At 45.0% G+C, this 21,920-nt stretch overlaps 1 protein-coding gene across 3 annotated transcripts in view; it reads right to left on the bottom strand.

Annotated features, from left to right (window-relative positions):
* Positions 1–2,711: 2,711 nt before the first annotated feature.
* CASR (calcium sensing receptor) overlaps positions 2,712–21,920 on the bottom strand; it is a 123,036-nt gene continuing 103,827 nt past the window's right edge. For all 3 annotated transcript variants that reach the window (XM_068266248.1, XM_068266250.1, XM_068266249.1), the window contains 3 exons: positions 10,904–11,143; positions 9,343–9,466; positions 2,712–4,497 (listed from right to left, as the gene is read on the bottom strand). In XM_068266248.1, coding sequence (XP_068122349.1) covers positions 3,089–4,497; positions 9,343–9,466; positions 10,904–11,143 — 1,773 coding nt within the window. In that variant the 3' untranslated portion in view covers positions 2,712–3,088. The remainder of the gene's footprint in view (positions 4,498–9,342; positions 9,467–10,903; positions 11,144–21,920) is intronic.

The raw sequence follows: 21,920 nt of genomic DNA, 5'->3' as shown, positions 1-21,920 counted from the left end.
ACTTGATCTACTTACATAACACATGTATTGTACTGTCCACCTTTTGATTTCAGTGAATGTTATATTGTAAATGAATAGAATCCTGTTCCTGGTGGGGGCCATGTCTTTTGCCCACAGTTTGAGGCTAAATACTGATGTAATTTCTTCCCTTAACTTTTTTCTTTTCTCCTCCAATTGCTGAGTCACCTCAGCCTTGCTTGTAAACACAAGTGAGCAGAGGATCATGTTTCAGCTAGGCAGGGAAATAAAGGGAAGATGAGGAATATATTATAGATTAAAAAAACCCAGCATGCAACTGTTTGACACTGACTACTAAAGGGCCAGTGCTCCTAAGGTATGTAATAACTCCAAACCATAACAGCAGAAGAAGTTTTGAATGCTGGATTAGCATCTTTATCACTTAGTACACTCAGCCCAGCTGCTGTTGAAATTTGAATTTTATGGTGACAATCCCACTTTAACCACTTAACGACCGGAGCTGGTTTCTCTGATCTGTGCTGCGTGGGCTCTGCAGCCCGCAGCAGAGATCATGTGAAAGGCAGGGCGATCAGACTTCCCCCCCCCCCCCCTTTTTTCCCCAGTAAGGGGATGTCCTGCTGGGGGGGTCTGATCGCCGTCGCTCTGTGTGGCCGAGCGGGGGGGGGGGGGCTCCTCAAAGCCCCCCTCCGCAGCGCTATTCCTCCCTCTCCTTCCCTCCCTCTCCCTCTCTCTTGCAGTGGGCGGCACAGGACGGCGATCCGTCCTGCGCCGCCTCTGATACGCTTCAGCCTATCAGATGCCGGCGGTCCCCGGCCAATCAGAGGCCGGGGATCGCCGATCTCCTTTACGGCGCTGCTGCGCAGCAGCGCCGTATGGATGTACACACGGGATTTCTTCCCCGCGTGTTTACATTTAGCCTGCGAGCCGCGATCGGAGGCTCGCAGGCTGTTCATGGAGACACCCTCCGTGAACTGACATGGAACAGCCGTTTCCATGGAAACCCACAAACGACCAGCCGCCGCCTATCGGTGTTAGCTGGTCGTTATGTGGTTAACCATTCAGTTATGCTATCCTAGTCAGGCTATAGTATAACCCTCACTGATAAGGAATTACAGCCATAAAGCTCTTTGCTGCCAAAGAAAAGCTTCTGAGAGCAGGGTCGAGATAAAGGGGGTCAATAGTTCATAGATTTTAGCTCTGGCATACTTCAAATACTGTGTCTTAGAGCAGAAACAAAGAAACATTAAAAAAAAAAAAATTAAAAGGAACCCGAGGTGTGAGACCTATGGAAGCTGCCATATTTATTTGAATTTAAACAATAACAGTTCCCTGGCCTGCTGATCCTTTTGATCAGTAGGGTCTAAATCACACATCTGAAACAAGTGTACAGCTAATCTGGTATAGACCTTTGATGTACGTGCTTGTTCAGGGTCTATGGCTTAAAGTATTATGCTAGGTACACACGATGCAATTTTCTGACAGATTTACTGTCAGATCGACTTTCCAACATGTCTGATTGAGTTTCCATAGGAAATGGAAAATCGATCGGAAATATTGGAAATAGTTGATCTGTCAGAAAATGACATTGTGTGTGCCTAGCATTAGAGGCAGAGGATCAGCAGGAAAGCCAGGCAATCTGCATTATTTAAAAGGAAATAAACATGTCAGCCCCCAGAGCCCTCTCACATCAGGTTCCCTTTAAGTAGATTAAAATACAGAATAAAACCGTGGGATGTAAAAAAATAATTCAAAAACAATTTTTTGCTAGTAGGAGGAGACTAGATACTATAGTTTTTCATTTGTTTTTCACCTCAGTATTCCGTTCAGTTGACAAAATTTATATTTTAGTCCAAAGTTGTTTTTTTTTTTTTTTTTTTTTTTCTAGTTCCTTCTAGTGGTTTTAGTTCTCCGCACTGTAATTAGTTATACTGTAACTCTCTGGTGTTAGGAGTAGTGTTGGTCTCGAATTCAGAACATTGGAATACTCCCGAACACCAAACTTCAGTACAGAACAAGTGGACAGGGTCGGCGGAGGTCACTACTTGTGCTTTATGGCACATTTCATGTGACTGATACTTCCTCCTGCTGGCTTTGGAAAGAGGAAGCATCAGAGTTGCATGAAACGCGCCGTGAAGCGCAAGTAGTGGCCTCTCCCGACCCTGTCCGCTTGTTTGATGCTAAAGTGTGGTGTTCGGGAGTATTCCAATGTTCTGAATTCAATATACCGAATTCGAACACCAACACTGCCCAGGATCTCACACAGAAGTGCCAGTGCCGAATAATAATGAACCGAAAGCCTAAAAATGTATTATTATTTAGTATTTATATAGCGCCGACATATTACGCAGCGCTGTACAGAGTATATTGTCACGAAAAATGTTAAATTCCAGTTGGGAATTTGTGGGGGCAGACACAGACGTTTTTACTTGCTAAATAGATTTGTCAACTGAAGATCAATGAACTGTCAGCTGCCAGTTAAACTGGAACTTCAGCCTGGCCTAAAATAGAATAAATAAAACCATATTGCCCATATAGTTAACCTAACAGCTTTTATCCCAAAGTAATGTCGGCTGAGTTCTGCTTTGTTACCAAATTTCAGCCAGTAGAGGCTGTTTGACTGTAAATTACTATAAGAAATGCGTGAAATTAGGGACTATGTGTACATTTTATTCATTATTTTCAATATCGCCAATGCAGACAGACCAGAAATTGCCCCCACCCGCCCACCCCATCTAGGCTCCAAGAAATCGGCACCAAAATACATACGAATAGCTCACAGGTTTAAACATTCAAAACTGGGTACAGGTACAGAAATACACGTTCATCATTTTCCACGGGTCAACTTTTCACCTACTACTAGTCCACTACTAATACAGTTCCTCAAGCTGGGATAACTCTTACAACAAACATAAAGGTTTGTCCGCATCTGGAAATATGCCGGTATGAAACGAATACGAAGTGTTGTGTTCTTTCAGTCAATCAGCGTTAATAGATGGGAGAGAGAAGTCTCCAATAAATGTAATGTCCACGTGATCCAACCCATGCCTTTGTTCAACTCCTGCCATCAAATAGAATTCTGTTCATGTTAAAGTCTAAAATGGCCACTTAGTTAAGACTTAACCATGTTCTCTGAGAATGAGCCATCAATATCCGTCTTAGGATTCTCTGGTTGAGTTAAAGAAACCATTGTGCTTTGGTTGTCTGGGCTGGCTTGGCTGGTGGACTCCTGGTGCTCAGAGTCGTCAACGTTGGAGGCAGTACGGAAGCTTGACTCGCTTCCACCATCACTATTTTGGAGTGGGAGTAAAGCTTTATGCCTCATTAAGCTGTCATCGCTGTTTGTACCTTCCAGGGACTTCTTTGGCTTTGTGGATTTGTTAGACACTGAATTCTTTGCAGGCTCTTCGAAACTCAATGATAAAGTGACCGTGCCACTGCCAAAGCTCACTTTTTGTTTGCAGCTTCTGGCACGGTCAGCTGCAGAAAAATGTTCATCGTGGTTACTCTTGCTGCTCGCTGAAGACGATGGGGTGGAACCTGTAGATCCTCCTAAGCTGTTGGACCTTTTGTGGGAAACGTTGCTACGTCTCAGAGTAGCTCGAGCTGCAACCTTAAAGGCATGAGCTACAGTGCTGCAGCGGACCTCTTCGATGGTGTTCCTGGATGGTTTGAACAGGATAATGTAGACCTTGTTAAAGAAGATGCAAGCCAACAAGCCAAAACTTGAGGCCAAAATGGCAATTATCTCAACGGCTGAAACGTATTTCCCATAGGTGCTTACATAGGCTGGAATGAAGGATATCCAAACTATGAAGAATATGAGCATGCTGAAGGTGATGAACTTGGCTTCGTTAAAGTTCTCTGGTAGTTTCCGTGCCTTGAAAGCAAAGAAAAAGCAGATGCCCGCCAGCACGCATATATAACTAATCAGGAATCCAAGAGCCATCAGTGATCCCTCGTTACAGATGACAAATATGATTTCATCATCGTGATTTTTTGCCGCCTTTGGAGGTGACGTGTACAGCCATATAATGCAAGTCACAATCTGCACGAAGGTGCACAGAAACACCAGGAGAAACTGAAGGTTTAGGCCCCACCACTTCCGCTGAAAACTTGTGGGTATTTTGGCCTCGAACACAAGCAGGATACGGTTTGTTTTTACCAGGATACACGAGATGCAAAGTACAAAGCTAATGCCGAAAGCCGGTTGGCGTAGTCGGCAAGTCCAGTCTTCTGGTTCGCCGATGAAGAACAGGGAACTGGAGAAGCAGCACAACAAGGAGAAAAGCAGGAGATAGGACAGCTCCCGGTTTGTTGCCTTGACGATGGGCGTGTTGCGAAATTTAATGAAGACACTTAGCACGAAGGAAGTCAGGACTATTCCTAAGATGGAGAACATGGTGAGGGCGATCCCAAAGGGTTCCGTCCAAGACAAGAACTCGATCTCTTTCAGGATGCAGAAGGTGTGGTTTTCATTGGACCAGTATTCAGCACCACATTTTTCGCAGGCACTCGCATCTGTGAACATTTGTACAAAACAGAAGTGTTATCACGATTGGTATACTGAAGAACATCTACAATTAAAGAATAATAAGGAAGCAAAAGAACTAAAAACTATTTGGAATTGGATGGAAGATGTGATTCCTTCAAAGAAGATAACTGGAATTCAGCTGGTAGGTCACACAATGCAGTGGGTTAATAGTCACAAAATGCATTGTCTGTGGTCCTCTTTATTTGGTGAATGCCAGTTGTCTTACTTGGAGTTGCCACAACAATCCATCCAATATTTCACACTTTTTTTTAAAAAAAAATTTAGTTTATGTTGGGTTCTGCCTCATTATCATATGTTATGTGTTCGTAAGTATCAGTTTTATTGGAAGAACAACCAAGTGTCAGAGTGGGACTTACACACCTGATTGAGGTTGGGTGTTCCTCGCACATGCTAACCGTGGTTGCTATCGGGGCAACCTTTAGTTTGTGAGTAAACTTACTAATTTATTGATATTCCACTACAGACCTGAATACTCCACTATATTAGGCTCTTTATTCCTGGAAGGTTACTGGAGATCTTTGTATACCATTTCCAAATCCAAATGATAGTGTAACCTTCCTTAAAGGACAACTGTAACGAGAGGGACATGGAGGCTGCCATATTTATTTTCTTTAAAGCAATACCAGTTGCCTGGCTTTCCTGCTGATCCTCTGCCTCTAATACATTTAGCCATAGACCCCGAACAAGCATGCAGCAGATCGGGTGTTTCTGACATTATTATCAGATCTGAGAAGATTAGCTGCATGCTTGATTCTGTTGTTATTCAGACACTACTGCAGCCAAATAGCTCAGCAGGGCTGTCAGGCAACTAGTATTGTTTAAAAGGAAAGCGATATGGCAGCCACAATATTCTTTTCATTACAGTTGTCCTTTAAGTAGAAGAACAGTGTAGTAGGAAGTGGCTGAGTGTTTATATGAAGGTGGAGTTGGAGTGTTTAGCAGGAGTGAGGTGGAGCAGGGCAGCAGAGCAGGAAGTGGCTGGGAGACATATGAAGGTGGAGTTGGGGTGTTTAGCAGGAGCAGAGTGGAGCTGGAAGCTGTAGCAGAACATACAATGTTGGTAGGGTTTTCTTTAAGCAGTGTTTATGGGTCAGTCTGCAGATGATGGGTCAGCGGATGATGCCTGTCTGCTTAATATCAGCTGACTACAGTATTATGTCTATGGTCAACTTTAGGGTCAAGGTTATTGTAACTATCAGATGGGGTTTGAATTGGGTGGTAGTTTAATGCTAGAAAACTGGTTAGTGTTGGACATAGCTGAAAGGTGTGGGTTAGTGTTAGGATTTCTTTAGAAGCATTGAAGAAAACCTGAATTCATTTCATGTAATCAAAATAACCGGTTCCCGGGGAAAAACTACCCCAATCCCAATTCTGTACCGGTTATTTGCATGCGAATACACCTTTTCTTATTTTATTTTTAAAAGAGGAACTGTAGTGAAAATAACATAATTCAATAATATTGCTTAATATTTACAATACTAATTTATAGATTTAGTCTGGGTTTGCCTATTGTAAAAATCTTTCCTCTCCCTGATTTACAGTCTGAGATTTATCACTGGTAGTGACATCTATAGTTCCGTCCGTTGATCTGTACGGAATGTTCGTTGCTGAGAGTTCTATGCACAGAGGGAGATACTGCTTGCTTGGCAGTTGGAAACAGCAGTTATTTCCCACAATGCAACGAGGGTCACAGACAGCAAACTGTCAGGACCATGGTCATGACATCACACTGTGGGAGGGGTTTCACCACAATAGCAGCCATACAGACACCCCCCCCCCCCCCCCGATGATTTACTCATATAAAGGTAAAGATTTCTCATGAGAAAGGGGGTATCTGCTACTGATTCGGATGACGTTCAATCCTTGGTTACAGTTCTCGGATCCGAGATGAAAGACTAACTATAATAAGTAACTTGTCATATATCTTATCTAAAGTTTAGATAGTTTACACAGCAAATCTAGCTGCAAACAGCTTCAAACGTTTATGATGATTTCTACGTGTGATACAATGAGGACAGCCATGTTCTATTTGTCACAGGCTGAGGGCTGGAGATGTTATCAGCTTTGCCTGTGTGTAAATTCACTCCCCTCTCCTCCTCCCCTCTGCCTCTGAAATCAATGGCTAGTAACCTCCTCCTGCCCAGACTGAGCTCCCATAAGCCCTTGCTACAGTGCCAAGGCACTCTGAAAAGCTGTGGGCGAGGCTTATTTAGTTTATAGGGAATTAGAGTATTAAAACAAAACAAAAAAAGTATTTGGCTTGAGGAATGCCCTATAAACCAGAGGTCCCCAACCTGGGGGCCGCGGCCCCCTGGGGGTCCGTGGGCAGATTTCTGGGGGGCCGCGGGCAGATTTCTGGGGGGCCGCGGCGGATCTGGCTTCTCTCCCTCTCCCCCCAGCGGCATCCGTTCCTGATACCTTATGAGCGGGCGGCCGCTTTCTTCCTTATATTCCCCATAGCCCCTCTCCTCTTTGAAGCATCTCGTATTACAGCAGCGCTTGCTGTGCGCATGCTGTAAGGAGGGAAGGAGGCGGGCAGTGTTCCCATGGTAACGGCGATCGCCGCTACAGGAAGCCGCTGTCCTATTTCCTACCCTTCCTACAGCAGCCGCGCGGGAAGCGCTGCTGTGATACGAGGTGCTGCAAGAGGAGAGGAGCTATGGGGAATACAAGGAAGCGACCGCCCACTCGTAAGGTAACAGGAGCGGCAGCCGCGCGGGGGGAGGAGAGGCTACACTGGGCTAACTGTACTGGCGACACTAGGGCAGCGATACTGGGCTAACTATACTTGCTATTCTGGGCTAACTATACTTGCCATACTGGGCTAACTATACTGGCTATTCTGGGCTAACTATACTTGCTATTCTGAGCTAACTATACTTGCTATTCTGGGCTAACTATACTTGCCATACTGGGCTAACTATACTGGCTATTCTGGGCTAACTATACTTGCTATTCTGGGCTAACTATACTTGCTATTCTGAGCTAACTATACTTGCTATTCTGAGCTAACTATACTTGCTATTCTGAGCTAACTATACTTGCTATTCTGGGCTAACTATACTTGCCATACTGGGCTAACTATACTGGCTATTCTGGGCTAACTATACTTGCTATTCTGAGCTAACTATACTTGCTATCCTGAGCTAACTATACTTGCTATTCTGGGCTAACTATACTTGCCATACTGGGCTAACTATACTGGCTATTCTGGGCTAACTATACTTGCTATTCTGGGATAACTATACTTGCCATACTGGGCTAACTATACTTGCTATTCTGGGCTAACTATACTTGCTATTCTGAGCTAACTATACTTGCTATTCTGAGCTAACTATACTTGCTATTCTGGGCTAACTATACTTGCCATACTGGGCTAACTATACTGGCTATACTGGGCTAACTATACTTGCTATTCTGGGCTAACTATACTTGCTATTCTGGGCTAACTATACTTGCCATACTGGGCTAACTATACTGGCTATTCTGGGCTAACTATACTTGCTATTCTGAGCTAACTATACTTGCTATTCTGAGCTAACTATACTTGCTATTCTGGGCTAACTATACTTGCCATACTGGGCTAACTATACTTGCTATTCTGGGCTAACTATACTTGCTATTCTGAGCTAACTATACTTGCTATTCTGAGCTAACTATACTTGCTATTCTGGGCTAACTATACTTGCCATACTGGGCTAACTATACTGGCTATACTGGGCTAACTATACTTGCTATTCTGGGCTAACTATACTTGCTATTCTGGGCTAACTGTACTTGCTATACTGTGGTAACTGTACTAGCTATACTGGGGTAAATATACTTGCTATACTAGGCTAACTGTACTTGCTATACTGTGGTAACTGTACTAGCTATACTGGGGTAACTATACTTGCTATACTAGGCTAACTGTACTTGCTATACTGGGGTAGCTATACTTGCTATACTAGTCTAACTGTACTTGCTATACTGGGGTAACTACTGGCTATACTGGGGTAGCTATACTTGCTATACTGTGGTAACTGTACTTGCTATACTAGGCTAACTGTACTTGCTATACTGTGGTAACTATACTTGCTATACTAGGCTAACTGTACTTGCTATAGTGTGGTAACTGCACTTGCTATACTGGGCTAACTGTACTTGCTATACTGTGGAAACTGTACTTGCTATACTGTGGAATCTGGAAAAAAAAGGGGGGGGGGGGCTGCTGCTGCCGTCACACTAGCCACGCCCACTCACCCCCCCCCCCCCGCCCCCATTTTGGTCGGGATAGTGGGCCCCGGGCTCAAAAAGGTTGGGGACCCCTGCTATAAACTATATGAAAGGAACACAATTTATGCAATGAGTAGTAAAAGTTTATCTCGGATCCACTTTAAAGGACAACTAAAGTGAGAAGTGTATGGAGGCTGCCATATTTATTTCCATGTAACCAATTCCAGTTGCCTGTTGGTCTGTTTGGCTGCAGAAGTGTCTGAATCACACCAGAAACAAGCATGCAGCTAATCTTGTCAGATCTGACAATATTGTTAGAAACACCTGATGTGCCGCATGCTTGTTCAGGGGCTATGGCTAATAGTATTAGAGGCAGAGGATCAGCAGGGCAGCCAGGCAACTGGTATTGCTTAAAAGGAAATGAAAATAACAGCCACCATATCTCTCTCACTTCAGATGTCCTTTTATTAAAAAAAATAAAATTAAATCAGCTACTCCATTTTTAGAACAGTTTTTTGGCCCTGGTGAAACCAGGTGATGTCAGTGGGAGTCTCCCCCATTTTCCTGCAGTAGACGCCCTCTCTGCCCGCACTCACCTGTCTCATCGGAGTACTCGCCGTCAGGGCAGTCCTCACACATGAAGCAGCAGGTCGGCTCGCCCTCGATTATCCCCTTCCTGGTGCCCTCCTGGCAGATCCGGCTGCAGTTGGAGAATGGAACCTACCAAAATAGAATGGATAGGGTGAGGATATAATTGTATTCAGTTTGGAATTGGTCCAATCAAACCCACTTCCTGTTTAAGGAAGATTAATAGTATATACAGTACATATTTTTTGGCATTTAAGATGCACTTTTTCACCCCCAAAAATGGGGAGAAAAAGTCCCTGCTCCTCATATGCCAAATACAGGACACGCCCACCGATACGAACCGCCGACCTACTGCGATGTTGGGAACTCCCTCAACTGCTGTCCCAAGCCCCCCGTCGGTCCTGCGCTCCACCATGTGTCCTCCTCTGCCCCTGTGTATAAGTAGGAGAAGCACCTAATCCATCATGGCTCCAGCGCCGATCAGAGACCTCTCCTCTCCTGCATGTATCCCCTTCCCCTCGTGCCAGCTTCTGCTGATCATGTCATTAGCAGAAGCTAGCACTAGGGGATACATGCAGGAGAGGAGAGGTCTGCGATTGCCACGGCAGCCATGGATTAGGTGAGCAGCGCTGCTGCTTCTCCTTATACACAGGGGCAGCAGAGGACACACACGATGGCGTACAGGTTCTCTTTAAAGGATATCTCAGCCCTATTAAAAAAAATTCAAAAACTGGAATATGCAGGAGTCTCTCCTTATGCCCACTGAGCATGGCACTATAGCCAAACACTTGTGCCCAGACCACCTGCACAGTAAAATGGATGGTGCTGTAGGCAACCATCGGTATCTAGAACACCACCACAGTACCGAGACTGGCACTGTAACAAACTGGTGCCAGGCTACCAGCACAGTACTGAGGATGGCACTAACAAACACTGGTGCCCAGACCACTGCACAGTACTGAGGATGGCACTGTAAGAAGCACTGGTGCCCAGGCTACCGGCACAGTACTGAGGATGGCACTGTAACACACACTGGTGCCCAGACTACTTGCACAGTACTGAGGGTGACACTGTAACAGACACTGCCCAGACTACCAGCACAGTACTGAGGATGGCACTATTACAATCTCTGGTGCCCAGGCTACCAGCACAGTACAGAGGATGGCACTGTAACAAATACTGGTGCCAAGACTACCTGCACAGTACTGAGGATGGCACTGTAACAATCACTGGTGCCCAGACTACTTGCACAGTACTGAGGGTGACACTGTAACAGACACTGCCCAGACTACCAGCACAGTACTGAGGATAGCACTATTACAATCTCTGGTGCCCAGGCTACCAGCACAGTACTGAGGGTGGCACTGCAACAAACACTGGTGCCCAGACCACCGGCACAGTACTGAGGGTGGCACTGTAACAAACACTAGTGCCCAGACCACCGGCACAGTACTGAGAACTTCCTGTAGCTTTGCAGCAGCACCAGATCCACCTGCTCTATACAAGCAAGCAACAATTCATCTCACAACGACTGATCATACGTGTTTTGTGCTGTGCAATACCCCCTACCACTCTGGAGAATCCGCTCCACAAGATCTTGCTCTCGTTGATGAGAAGCCGCTCCCCATTCCGAGCGTAGACGTTGTAGGTCCCAATGTCTTCAAACACCACTTCGTCCTCCGAGTCGTCCTCCTTGGCCAGGTGCCAGTTGATGATGGTATAGTTCCCCACCAGGTCTCCAAAGTCATTGAAGTCCACCTGCTCCCCCATGTTGTTGGTGAAATTCAGGTGTCGGAGATGTTTCAGTACCTGCAGAACACAAAACATCCTAATTGGAACTGTGGAAAGGCGGTAATTCCATAAAATCTGAGACAAGGACTAATAAAACGACTTAAAATGCATGGAAAGTTTCCAAGAATATTTGCCATGGTAAAGCCACCTGCATGTGATCGAGTATTAGTCATAAAGAGCATCCAAAGACATAACAACAAATATTTTTTTGCAAGCTTTCAAAACTTTGTTTCTTCTTCAGGCAGGTTACAGAGCTGGATTAGAACCAACCATACAGAACCGGTTCTGATCCAGTTCTGTAACATGCCTAAAGAGGAAACAACATTTTTAAAGCTTGCAAAGAAATCTTATAGGGTCTTTCTCCACTACACAACTGAATCACAAATCGCTAGTGATTTTTAAATGCTACTTTATCATAGAAATCATAAATATTTTCCACTATAGTGATTCGATTTGATTATCGCAAATGGCAATGGCTTTCTGGAGCAATTTTAAGAGGAATAATGCAATGCAAATAAAAATTGTAATCGCATAACAAAATTAATGAAAAATTGCAATCGCTGGCGTTTGTGACTGATTGCGATTGCTAGTGGAAAAGGGCCCGTACAGCTGGTATCACCTAAACAACTTTTGGTGTTCTGTCTCTAAGAATATTTGCGCATCTGCTCCACCCAAATCGTCCATCAGGACAGGAGTGTCAATGTTGGTGCCAGCAACTCAATTATTGCAGGTGTGGAAAATAACTATTTATGAGGAGAAAGACCTGGGCTGTTTGGACTACAAGTAAGAGTGAAGATTCCAAACTAGTCAAAGCTTCTGCAGGTGCTTATGGTCAGATTTGGATACTGTCTGTCTGCAAATTTAAATGGAGATGTCATTCTTAATTGCATTAAAGTGCAAAAACCTTTTATGCAGGCTTGCTGCATATAGCAAATTTTTTAGCAAGCGTAAAATATCACTTTCAAGGACAACTATTGATAAAAAAGTGTTTTAGTTAATACTCTGTTTTGGGGTTCACATTACCACTAGTGCTAGCGGCACTTTATTCCCACAGTTCTCTCCCATGCTTCACTCCTCACACAGTTTACAAATATACTTCACTGTGTTCTCCTCACAGCATGCACAGGCTGAGAGGGAAAGCTGATCAGAGGAGGTAACAGGTAGCTACAGTATACGTGCTGGAATATTGCTGTAATATAACTAGCAGTCAGGGAGATATGTATACACCACTCCTGACTAGCTGTTTGTGATGTTACACTCAGGGGCGTAACTAGAAATTACTGGGCCTCCCTATGAAACTTTGTATGGGCCCTCCTACCCCCCCTCGCTTTCTGCACAGGTAAACTGAGAACCAATTCAATTGGCTAGTGCACACTTGAATGTCTTTTCCCCATGCAGATAAAAACAGACAGCAGTGAAGCACTGCAGGCATTTTCTCTATCAATTGCATTAGCTCCTGTGATAAAACGTGCATGTTTTCACACATACAGACACACATGGTGTGCAGAAAACGCATACAGAAAACCGACAGAAAAAAAGACAGACGAGTGTGCTCCCAGCCTCAGCTTATTACACTCACTCTGTCCACCTCTGATGGAACAGAACTGGGTCTGCAGAATTCTTCAACATCACTGCAGTGCAAAGCACTTGGGGAGGGTTAGAGAAGTTAGGGGTTGGGCGCTGTACACAAGAGCCTACTGCACACTGAATAGGGAATGTCTACAAATCTTTGTCTGTAAAACTTTGTATGGTTCCTTATCAAAGGCTGAGCAGATGCAGTCATTAGAACAGTTGTGCCGAAAGCAGAAAGTTTTTTTCCTCTCCGTGCCCTTAGTTGTCAGTCTCTAGGACAGGGAAAATACATTTCTCCCCCCATGGGCCCCCCTGCTGCTTCTGGGCCTCCCTGGGGCTGCATCCCTCTTAAGGTGCATACACACGCACTACCGCCGGACCCTCCCGCTGGGCGGTCTTTAGCCGACAGTACGCGCGAGTGTACACGCTGTCGGGGAGGGACCTTGATAAAGACACAGTAATAATGTCTTTCTGAACAGTCAGATAAGTGAAGACAATAAACACACATTTCTGTAAACTTAGCCCCTTATCACCACCTGAATTAGATCCTTTCAGCTAGGTGATTACTAGACTCTACACTGAGGAGTTGATAGCAGCAGAGGTAAAAGCAAAGGTACTGCTCCTTTTAATGCCAGGTACACAAAATGCATTTTTTTCCGTCGATTTTCCATCCATTAATTTTCGATCCGATTTTCCCGCTCGATTCTTTTATCTTTTCTTATCTATTTCCATTCACTTCTATGAGAAATCGACCAGAAAAACGATTGAAAATAAGATCGGACATGACAGAAATTATCTATCGAACCATCTATCTAACACAAAATTGTATGCATTAGCATTAGCCTGGTACACACCATGCAATTTCCCATCAGATAGATGGGTCGAATAGATCATTTCTGACAGGTCCGATCTGATTTCCGACCGTTTTTCTGGTCAATTTCCATAGAAGTGATCAGAAAGTCGATCAGAAAAACGATCGGAAATCTGATCAGATCTCTTGGAAATTATCTAACGACTTATCTATCTGATGGGAAATTGCATGGTGTGTACCAGGCATAATGCTGGGAATACAGGATGAGTTCCTGCAGCAGATAGATGGTTCGATAGATAATTTCCGACATGTCCGATCTCTCGTTTGATCGTTTTTCTGCTCCATTTCTGATAGAAGTGAATGGAAAAATATAAGAAAAACGAGCGGAAGATAAGAGAATTGAGTGGGGAATCGAGCGGCAGAAACGCATTGTGTATTCCCAGTATGTATTAGAGCCCTTTATAGCAGTTTGGGTAGGTACAGATACAGCAGAGGGGTGAGGGGATGCCTGACAGCTGTTTCGCGACCTTGTTGCTTCTTCGGAGGTGACAAGGTCGCGAAACAGCTGTCAGGCACCCTCCTCCTCCCCCCACTGTATCTGTACCTATCCAAACTGCGACGGCTCTTAATGGAGTGGTTCTTTCACTTTTATCTCTTCAAATGGACATTGTGAGATAAGCACTTTGTCAACAGAGGAACTAATACCAATAAAACATTCATGATAAAAGAACAGACCTCTCTGTGCCAACTCACTTTGCAGCTTAGAGGTTCTGAAAGTCTCCATCCTAATGGGAAGAACACAACACTTTGGAGGAAGTTTGGGAGTACCGGCTAATTGGAGCACTGTACATTATACTGCGGCCGCCGCCTTAGTATACGCACCAGAGCTTCATGGTCTGTTATTGTTATCGAGTACCGGCCAGGTTATGGAGAACCGGAGCCATTATTAAAGAGTAACTGTTAGCCCCCAAATTGAAATTTAAATCTCTATTGCAATGTTTTATTTAGTATTTAAGTGAGCCAAAAAGCCAATGCAGAACTTAAAAATCAATCTAATTTTGTTACTATGTATCCTTTTCCCCCAGCTCCGGACGCAAGCCGCATATCAGATACTGTGTAGCATGCAGAGCATGCCTATGTCTGCCCGACCCCCCTCTCCCCCCCCCCCCAGGACCAGGTGCCAATATATTCTCCCCACCGCAGCTGAACGCTCTGACACGGAGAGAGAGCGGCAGCACTTCCAGAGCAGCACCGCAGAGCAGCCAGCGCCGTGCATCTCTCTCACATGTGATTCTCTCACATGTGACTCGGCGGCGGCTGCTCTGCGGTGCTGCTCTGGAAGTGCAGCCGCTCTCTCTCCGTGTCAGAGCGGTCAGCTGTTTGGTCAGGAGAATATATTGGCACCTGGTCCTGGGGGGGGAGAGGGGGGTCGGCCAGACATAGGCATGCTCTGCATGCTACAGTATCTGATATGCGGCTTGCGTCCGGAGCTGGGGGAAAAGGTTACATAGTAACAAAATTAGATTGATTTTTAAGTTCTGCATTGGCTTTTTGGCTCACTTAAATACTAAATAAAACATTGCAATAGAGATTTAAATTTCAATTTGGGGGCTAACAGTTACTCTTTAAAGTGCACCTTAAAGCGAAACCGCGACCAAGAATTGAACTTCATCCCAATCAGTAGCTGATACCCCCTTTTACATGAGAAATCTATTCCTTTTCACAAACAGACCATCAGGGGGCGCTGTATGGCTCATATTGTGCTGAAACCCCTCCCACAAGAAACTCTGAGAACTGTGGTACTCCTGGCAGTTTCCTGTCTGTGAACCTTGTTGCATTGTGGGAAATAGCTGTTTACAGCTGTTTCCAACTGCCAAAAAAGCAAGCAGCAGCTACATCACCTACCAGCAGTAAAAATGTCACCATGTGATAAATGTCAGAATGTAAATCAGGGATTTAAAAGATTTTACAATGGGCAAACACTGACTAAATCATTTACACATAATTATTGTAAAAATGAAGCACTTTTTTATTACATTATTTTCACTGGAGTTCCTCTTTAAGAACTTAGATACTTACTTCAGTTGTGGGGAGCCCTTGGATAGTTCAGAGACCCCCCGTTCCGGCTAGTGACAAGCTGCATGTCGCTAGCACAGCGTTTTTCTGGGGGACAGCAGAGAGCAGGGGGAGCCTGGGGGGCACAGTAAAGTAACAGAGGCTGGTCATTGTATGCAGAACCAGCCTCTGTGTCCCAATAGCATTCTTAAAACCCACCTCGGGTTCTCTTTAAGTGTCCAACCTTTGAAAATTCAATCGCTAAGGTCTACTCTTAAAGGACCACTCCAGCAAAAAAAGTAAGCAGTTAAAATCTGACAGAACCCACAGGTTTTGAACTAGTCCATCTACTCATGGGGGATTCTCAGTGTTTTCTTTGTTTTCAAAACAAAAACCCATTCCTCTGTGCTAGTTGTCCTTCCTGCGCCGTGCCTGGTTGAGCTTCCTTGATCTGCTAGCATTTCAGTAGTCTTCAGGCAGCCTTTGCAAGAACTTTTAGTACTTCTGAAGACGAGCGCACCTATACTGTGTGCACACCAGTCCGGGCTCACGCATGCGCAGTACAGAACACTTGGGGATGTGCACTTTCGAAGGCTGCCTGGAGAAAACCGAACCACTATTGGCAGGGGCGTAAATAGGAATCGCCGGGCCCCCCTGCAGAAATTCTGAGCGGGCCCCCCTTCCCCTCCCCCCCGGGCCCGAGGTGAGGGAGGGGGGCGGACTGCCCCCCTCCCCACCGACGTGCCACCAAGCTCTCCCCTCATGCTGCGACCCCTCCAGCCCCCAAAAACGGTCCTGAGCAGGCCCTGCATCCCCTATTGTTACGCCCATGACTATTGGACTAGGCATGGTGCAGGAACAATTGGCAGCATAGAGGAATGGGAAGGTTTACCCATGGTGTGATGCAATGGGGCCGAACTGGTTCCAACGACCCAGGTGACGCAGACTCTGCAGTGTGTTGCCGAGGGGTACAAACTGCAGACAATTGCATTGGAGTCAATGGCACAGAGCAATCTATTTAGATTGTGGCGGTGCTGCACGCATGCGCTGATTAGCAAAGAAAAAAAGCGATGCACTTTCTGTCCAGCAGGGAGCACATCACTGGGGGGGAGGGGGGAGTTATGCATATTACCCTGATGGCGCACTATGCCACAGGGTAATATGGAAGGGGAAATGGTGCAGTGCGATTGTCCTACCCCGGGCAACACAATCGTGTTCCTCCGCACAAAAACTACAAGCCCCAGTCCTCAGTGAGAGAGGAGGATGAACAACAAGTGCCAGCAATTCACTAGTAAGCTTTTAGGCCTCCACAACCAGCTGGAGGAAGAACAGAGAGATGGGCAGCCAGGCTCAGGCAGTGGAAGCTTTCTTGGGATCAGTGTTTTGTTCATACATCTGGCCTGTAGATGGCACTGTTACACTTGCTTAATGCATAAGATTATCTATACAGTTGTGGATCGTTGGTTCCTGTTCTGCCCTGGCTAGGAATTCATAGAAAAGACACTGTTTATGTAGAGTTGGTGGACCCTGTAACTAAACCTAGTATCAGTTATCCTGCCTCTGAGACCACTGAACACAACCGTTAGTACGCTAGACCTTTACTCAGAAGACTGTGTGCTTGGCTAGGACACATGACCCTTCATGCTCACAGCAGCTCTCTGGACAAAACACTCTCCACTCCTCTTGATAAATAGGAAAGGGGCTCTGCTTCATCTGCCCCTGTGAACAGATCTCTTCTAGAGTGAGATACAGACCCAGCAATTGCGTTAGCGATTTGCGATTTGTAGTGTGTTTCAGGCCTTAGTGGAGGAGAACAAGACGATTCAGAGGAGGAGAAGATAACCATACAGCAGAAGAGGGGGATATGTGGGAGTAATTGCTACATTTCATATAAGTGGAAGTAACTGCTGAATTTCATATATGTTGGGGTAAATGCTGCTTTTCAGATATGTGGGGGTACTGCTTTTCGTGTATGTGGAGGTAATTGCTGCATTTCATATATGAGCGGGTAATTCCTGCTTTTCATATGTGGGATGATTGATGATTCTCATATATGTGGGGGAAATTGCTGCTTTTCATACTGTATATGTGGAGGTAATTGTTGCATTTTCAAATATAATGGGGTGATTACAGCATTTCATATGTGCAGTGATTGCAGTATTTCAAATGTGGGGGTGATTGCTGCATTTGTAGTACTATTGTTAACCAAAAGGTGTATAATAGTAATAATAGAAGGGAAAGCTTATAAAATGACACAATTTTTATTTGTGACTGCTTTGCCTCACTCTCATGCCATTCTCTTGTGTTATATAATCTTATAATAATTATTGTTATTTTGTTTTGACCTAATACTGTCTGACAGCCCCATTTATTGATATCTGTAACTTTATTGCCCAGCATTGCCTAATATGTTGGCGCGTTTGGTTTATAGAAACAATGTACATTAGGGTGTGCTTTATTGATGCAATGCTAAATCTGACCTGCAGAGGGCTCATCCTGTGAAACAAGTTGATGATATAAATGTACACGAATACTCTTTGGTTTGCTGTGGCAGATAAATTCTCCCCGCACAGCAGATTCTTCTCATCTTCTGCACTCTCGGCTCATTAATTACGATTTGCATCATTAAAGGGCAGGGTCAGAATTTTACCAGAAATAACTTTCTTGGCTGTTGTGCTGCAGTAACCATGAATAGAAATTTATTGATGGTTTTAAAAGATTCCGACCTCGCCAAGGTTACAAATCGACGTTCTTTTACAGAAAAATGTCAGCTGCAGGAAATGAGGCGGTTATTCACTTGTAACAATCCTTAAAGAAAACCTGAACTGAAAATTAAAAGTTAAAATAAGCATACACAAGTCATACTTACCTTCCATGTAGTCTACTCCTCAGTGTCTTTCTCCTATCCTGCGTCCTGTTTGTTCACTGTGATCAAGGGAATTTTCCGTCCTCCATTTTGAAAATGGCCATTACCCATAACAGCTTTCTGGTCAGCACACAGTTAAACTGTAACATCGCCCACTTGAGCCATAGGGAAACATGGACATTACCTGGTACATCAGTTTTCCTCTCAGCTATAACTGACAGCAACTGATATTTTACTGACAGCAACTGATATATTTCAGATCTGACAAAATATTGTCAGAACTGGAAGGGATCATTGTCAGAAGAAAATGGTGAGCTTCCGAGAAGAACTGATGGCAAGGTAACTATGCAATGTTCATTTGAAGTTACCTCATGTGTTTATTTTAAATATTTTTACTCAGTACAGGTTCTCTTTAAAGAGACTCTGTAACAAAAATTGCATCCTGTTATTTTTTATCATCCTACAAGTTCCAAAACCTATTCTAATGTGCTCGAGCTTACTGCAGCACTTTCTACTATCACCATCTCTGTAATAAATCATCTTATCTCTCCCCTGTCGGACTTGTCACCCTGTGTCTGGATGGCTGCCAAATTCTTCAGTGTTGTGGTTCTGCTATGCACTCCCCCTCCAGGCCCCTCTATGCACACTGCCTGTGTGTTATTTAGATTAGGGCAGCTTCTCTCTTATCTTTTACAAGCTGGATAAATCGTCCTCTGAGCTGGCTGGGCTTTCACATACTGAGGAATTACAGACAAGGGCAGAGTTGTTTGAAGGAAGAAACAGGCAGCCTGACACTTCAGTGGAAGATAGCTGCAGGGGGAAAGAAACACACAAATGATCTCTTGAGATTCAAAAGGAATGCTGTATACAGCCTGCTTATGTATGGATGTATTTTCTATGTGTGGACATGCTGTACATCAACCTACTTCCTGTTTTGGTGGCCATTTTGTTTGTTTATAAACAAACTTTTTAAAACTGTTTTTGACTACTTTTAATGCGGCGAGGAGCGGTGAAATTGTGACAGAGGGTAATAGGAGATGTCCCCTAACGCACTGGTATGTTTACTTTTGTGCGATTTTAACAATACAGATTCTCTTTAAAGAGACTCTGAAGTCTCACTAATATCCCGGTTTTACTTAACTTACATTAGCCCTAATGCCCTACCTAAAATGCCGCATCCCGCGGCTGAAATCGTTATTAAAAAAAAACACCGAAATCCCAGGGTAAAAATCCACGACTTTCTTGGTTGTGGATTTTGCCGCTGGGGAGGCAAAGCTTTGTTCTCTGCCTCCATTCTCGTCAATCCGCGCTAATCTCCGCCTCTTCCCGCGGCGGAGGGGGCGATCAGCGCCAATTCACAGCAGTAGAGGCAGAGCTACAGCCCGAATCTCTGCCTCTACAGGAAGCGCTGCCCAAATCTCCCCCCCCCCCCCCCCCCGGGATTTCAGGAAGTTTTATACCCATTTCAGCCGCGGGGATGCAGCGTTTTAGGTAGGGCATTAGGGCAGAGTCCCAGCACAGCTCCGGTCTTCTCTATGGGGAGGATTGTGACTGTGCATGACGTCATGTACGATTCTCCCTATAGAGAAGACCAGAGCTTTCCGGGGAGGCTGCGGCGATCGCTGGATCCAGGCTGCGTAATGTATAAGCGGCTGGATCGGGGAGATCGGGGGAAGATCGGGGGGAGGGGGGGTGTGGCCACCTATATTAGCTACAGGGCCGGCGCTACCATAGAGGCAAAGGAGGCAGCTGCCCCAGGGCCCCAGAGCTTGTAGGGGCCCCCAGTGGCTACAAGAGGAAAAAAAAAATTTTCAAATCGGCCTTATAGTTTTTGAGAAAATCGATTTTAAAGTTTCAAAGGAAAAAAAATACACAAATTAAAAAACCTGTCGACTTTAAACAATTTTTCAAAAAGACCTTATAGTTTTTGAGAAAATCGATTTTAAAGTTTCGAAGGAAAAAAGTATACTTTTAAATGTGCGGTAAATGTCACTTTTAGCAGCAAACCTAAAGGTAGTGTAATTTTACATGTATCAAAAGAAAGAGCAATAAATTTCCTAACGGGGTTTCCAGGGGGTCCACACGCAGCCGCAGCGCTTTGGCCAGGGATCGCTATACAGCCGCAATATGGCTGTATGAAGATCCCTGGCAATTTTTTCCTATTTTCCCCCAAAAAATTTTATGTTTAGAGTGTGGGAATTTTTTTTTTTTAAATTATGTGGGGTCCCCCCTCCTGAAACTTTTTAACCCCTTGTCCCCCATGCAGGCTGGGGTAGCCAGAATGTGGAGCTCCGACCGATTTGGGCTTCAAACCCGGACTATACCAGCTGCAAAAAAGGTCCCTTAATGCCAATTTTTGCTCCGGGGTATCTGTTGGGGGGCCCTCCAGGTTTATTCTGCCCTGGGGCCCCATTGTTGCTTAAACCGGCCCTGATTAGCTAGCCTAGTGCTAGCTAAACATTTTGCAGCCATTAAATCTAATAGATTTATCCTGGGGGACTCTGAGACTAGCAAAACCTCCTGAGCGGTGTAACGCTCAGGAGGTTAAAATGTGGAATGTATTGCCACAGGAAGTAGTTATTGCAAATTCTATATCTATATTTAAGCGGGCTTAGATGCTTTCCTTGCGTTGAAAGACATCCATGGCTATAATGACTAGGTAATGCCCAGTGATGTTGATCCAGGGATTTTATCTGATTGTCTGTTGGGAAGGAAGTTGTACGGGTTTTTCCCCTTCCTCTGGATCAGCAGGGATATGTGCGGGGTAAGATGGTGTTGTACTTTGTTTTCTGGTTGAACTTGGTGGACGTGTGTCTTTTTTCAACCCAAATAACTATGTAGTATTTATAAGTGCAATTTGGTACTGGAATAACATCAATAAGAATGTGAAAGTTAAATCTTTCTTCCTCAGAGGTTTGCTTTGTGTGATTTCACATCTCTCGGGGTCCTGAGTTGCGAGTCTGTGACAAGGTACACTGCCTTATGGAAATGGAGAGCATCGGGGGGACTCCTGTGTTCAGGCCAGGTGACCCCAGCCTTACAGAGAGAGCTGCTGAGAGCAGAAAGCTAGGAGTACCTGAGCTGAGGCCAGATAGCCTGCCATATAGAATAGAGAGTATCAGGGGGACTCTGGTGTTCAGGCCAGGAGACCCCAGCCTTGAAGAGAGAGCTGCTGAGAGCAGAGAGCTAGGAGTACCAGGGGGTCCTGAGCTGAGGCCAGATACCCTGTCATATAGAATAGAGAGTATCAGGGGGACTCTGGTGTTCAGGCCAGGAGATCCCAGCCTTGAAGAGAGAGCTGCTGAGAGCAGAGAGCTAGGAGGAGTACCAGGGGGTCCTGAGCTGAGGGCAGATACCCTGCCATATAGAATGGAGAGCATCAGGGGGACTCCGGTGTTCAGGCCAGGAGATCCCAGCCTTGAAGAGAGAGCTGCTGAGAGCAGAGAGCTAGGCGTACCAGGGGGTCCTGAGCTGAGGCCAGATACCCTGCC

The sequence above is a fragment of the Hyperolius riggenbachi genome, chromosome 2 (assembly GCF_040937935.1).
Source record: "Hyperolius riggenbachi isolate aHypRig1 chromosome 2, aHypRig1.pri, whole genome shotgun sequence".
NCBI classification, from domain to species: Eukaryota; Metazoa; Chordata; class Amphibia; order Anura; family Hyperoliidae; genus Hyperolius; species Hyperolius riggenbachi.
Note: the sequence above shows the minus strand (reverse complement) of the source record. Positions and strands in the feature narration are given on the sequence as shown.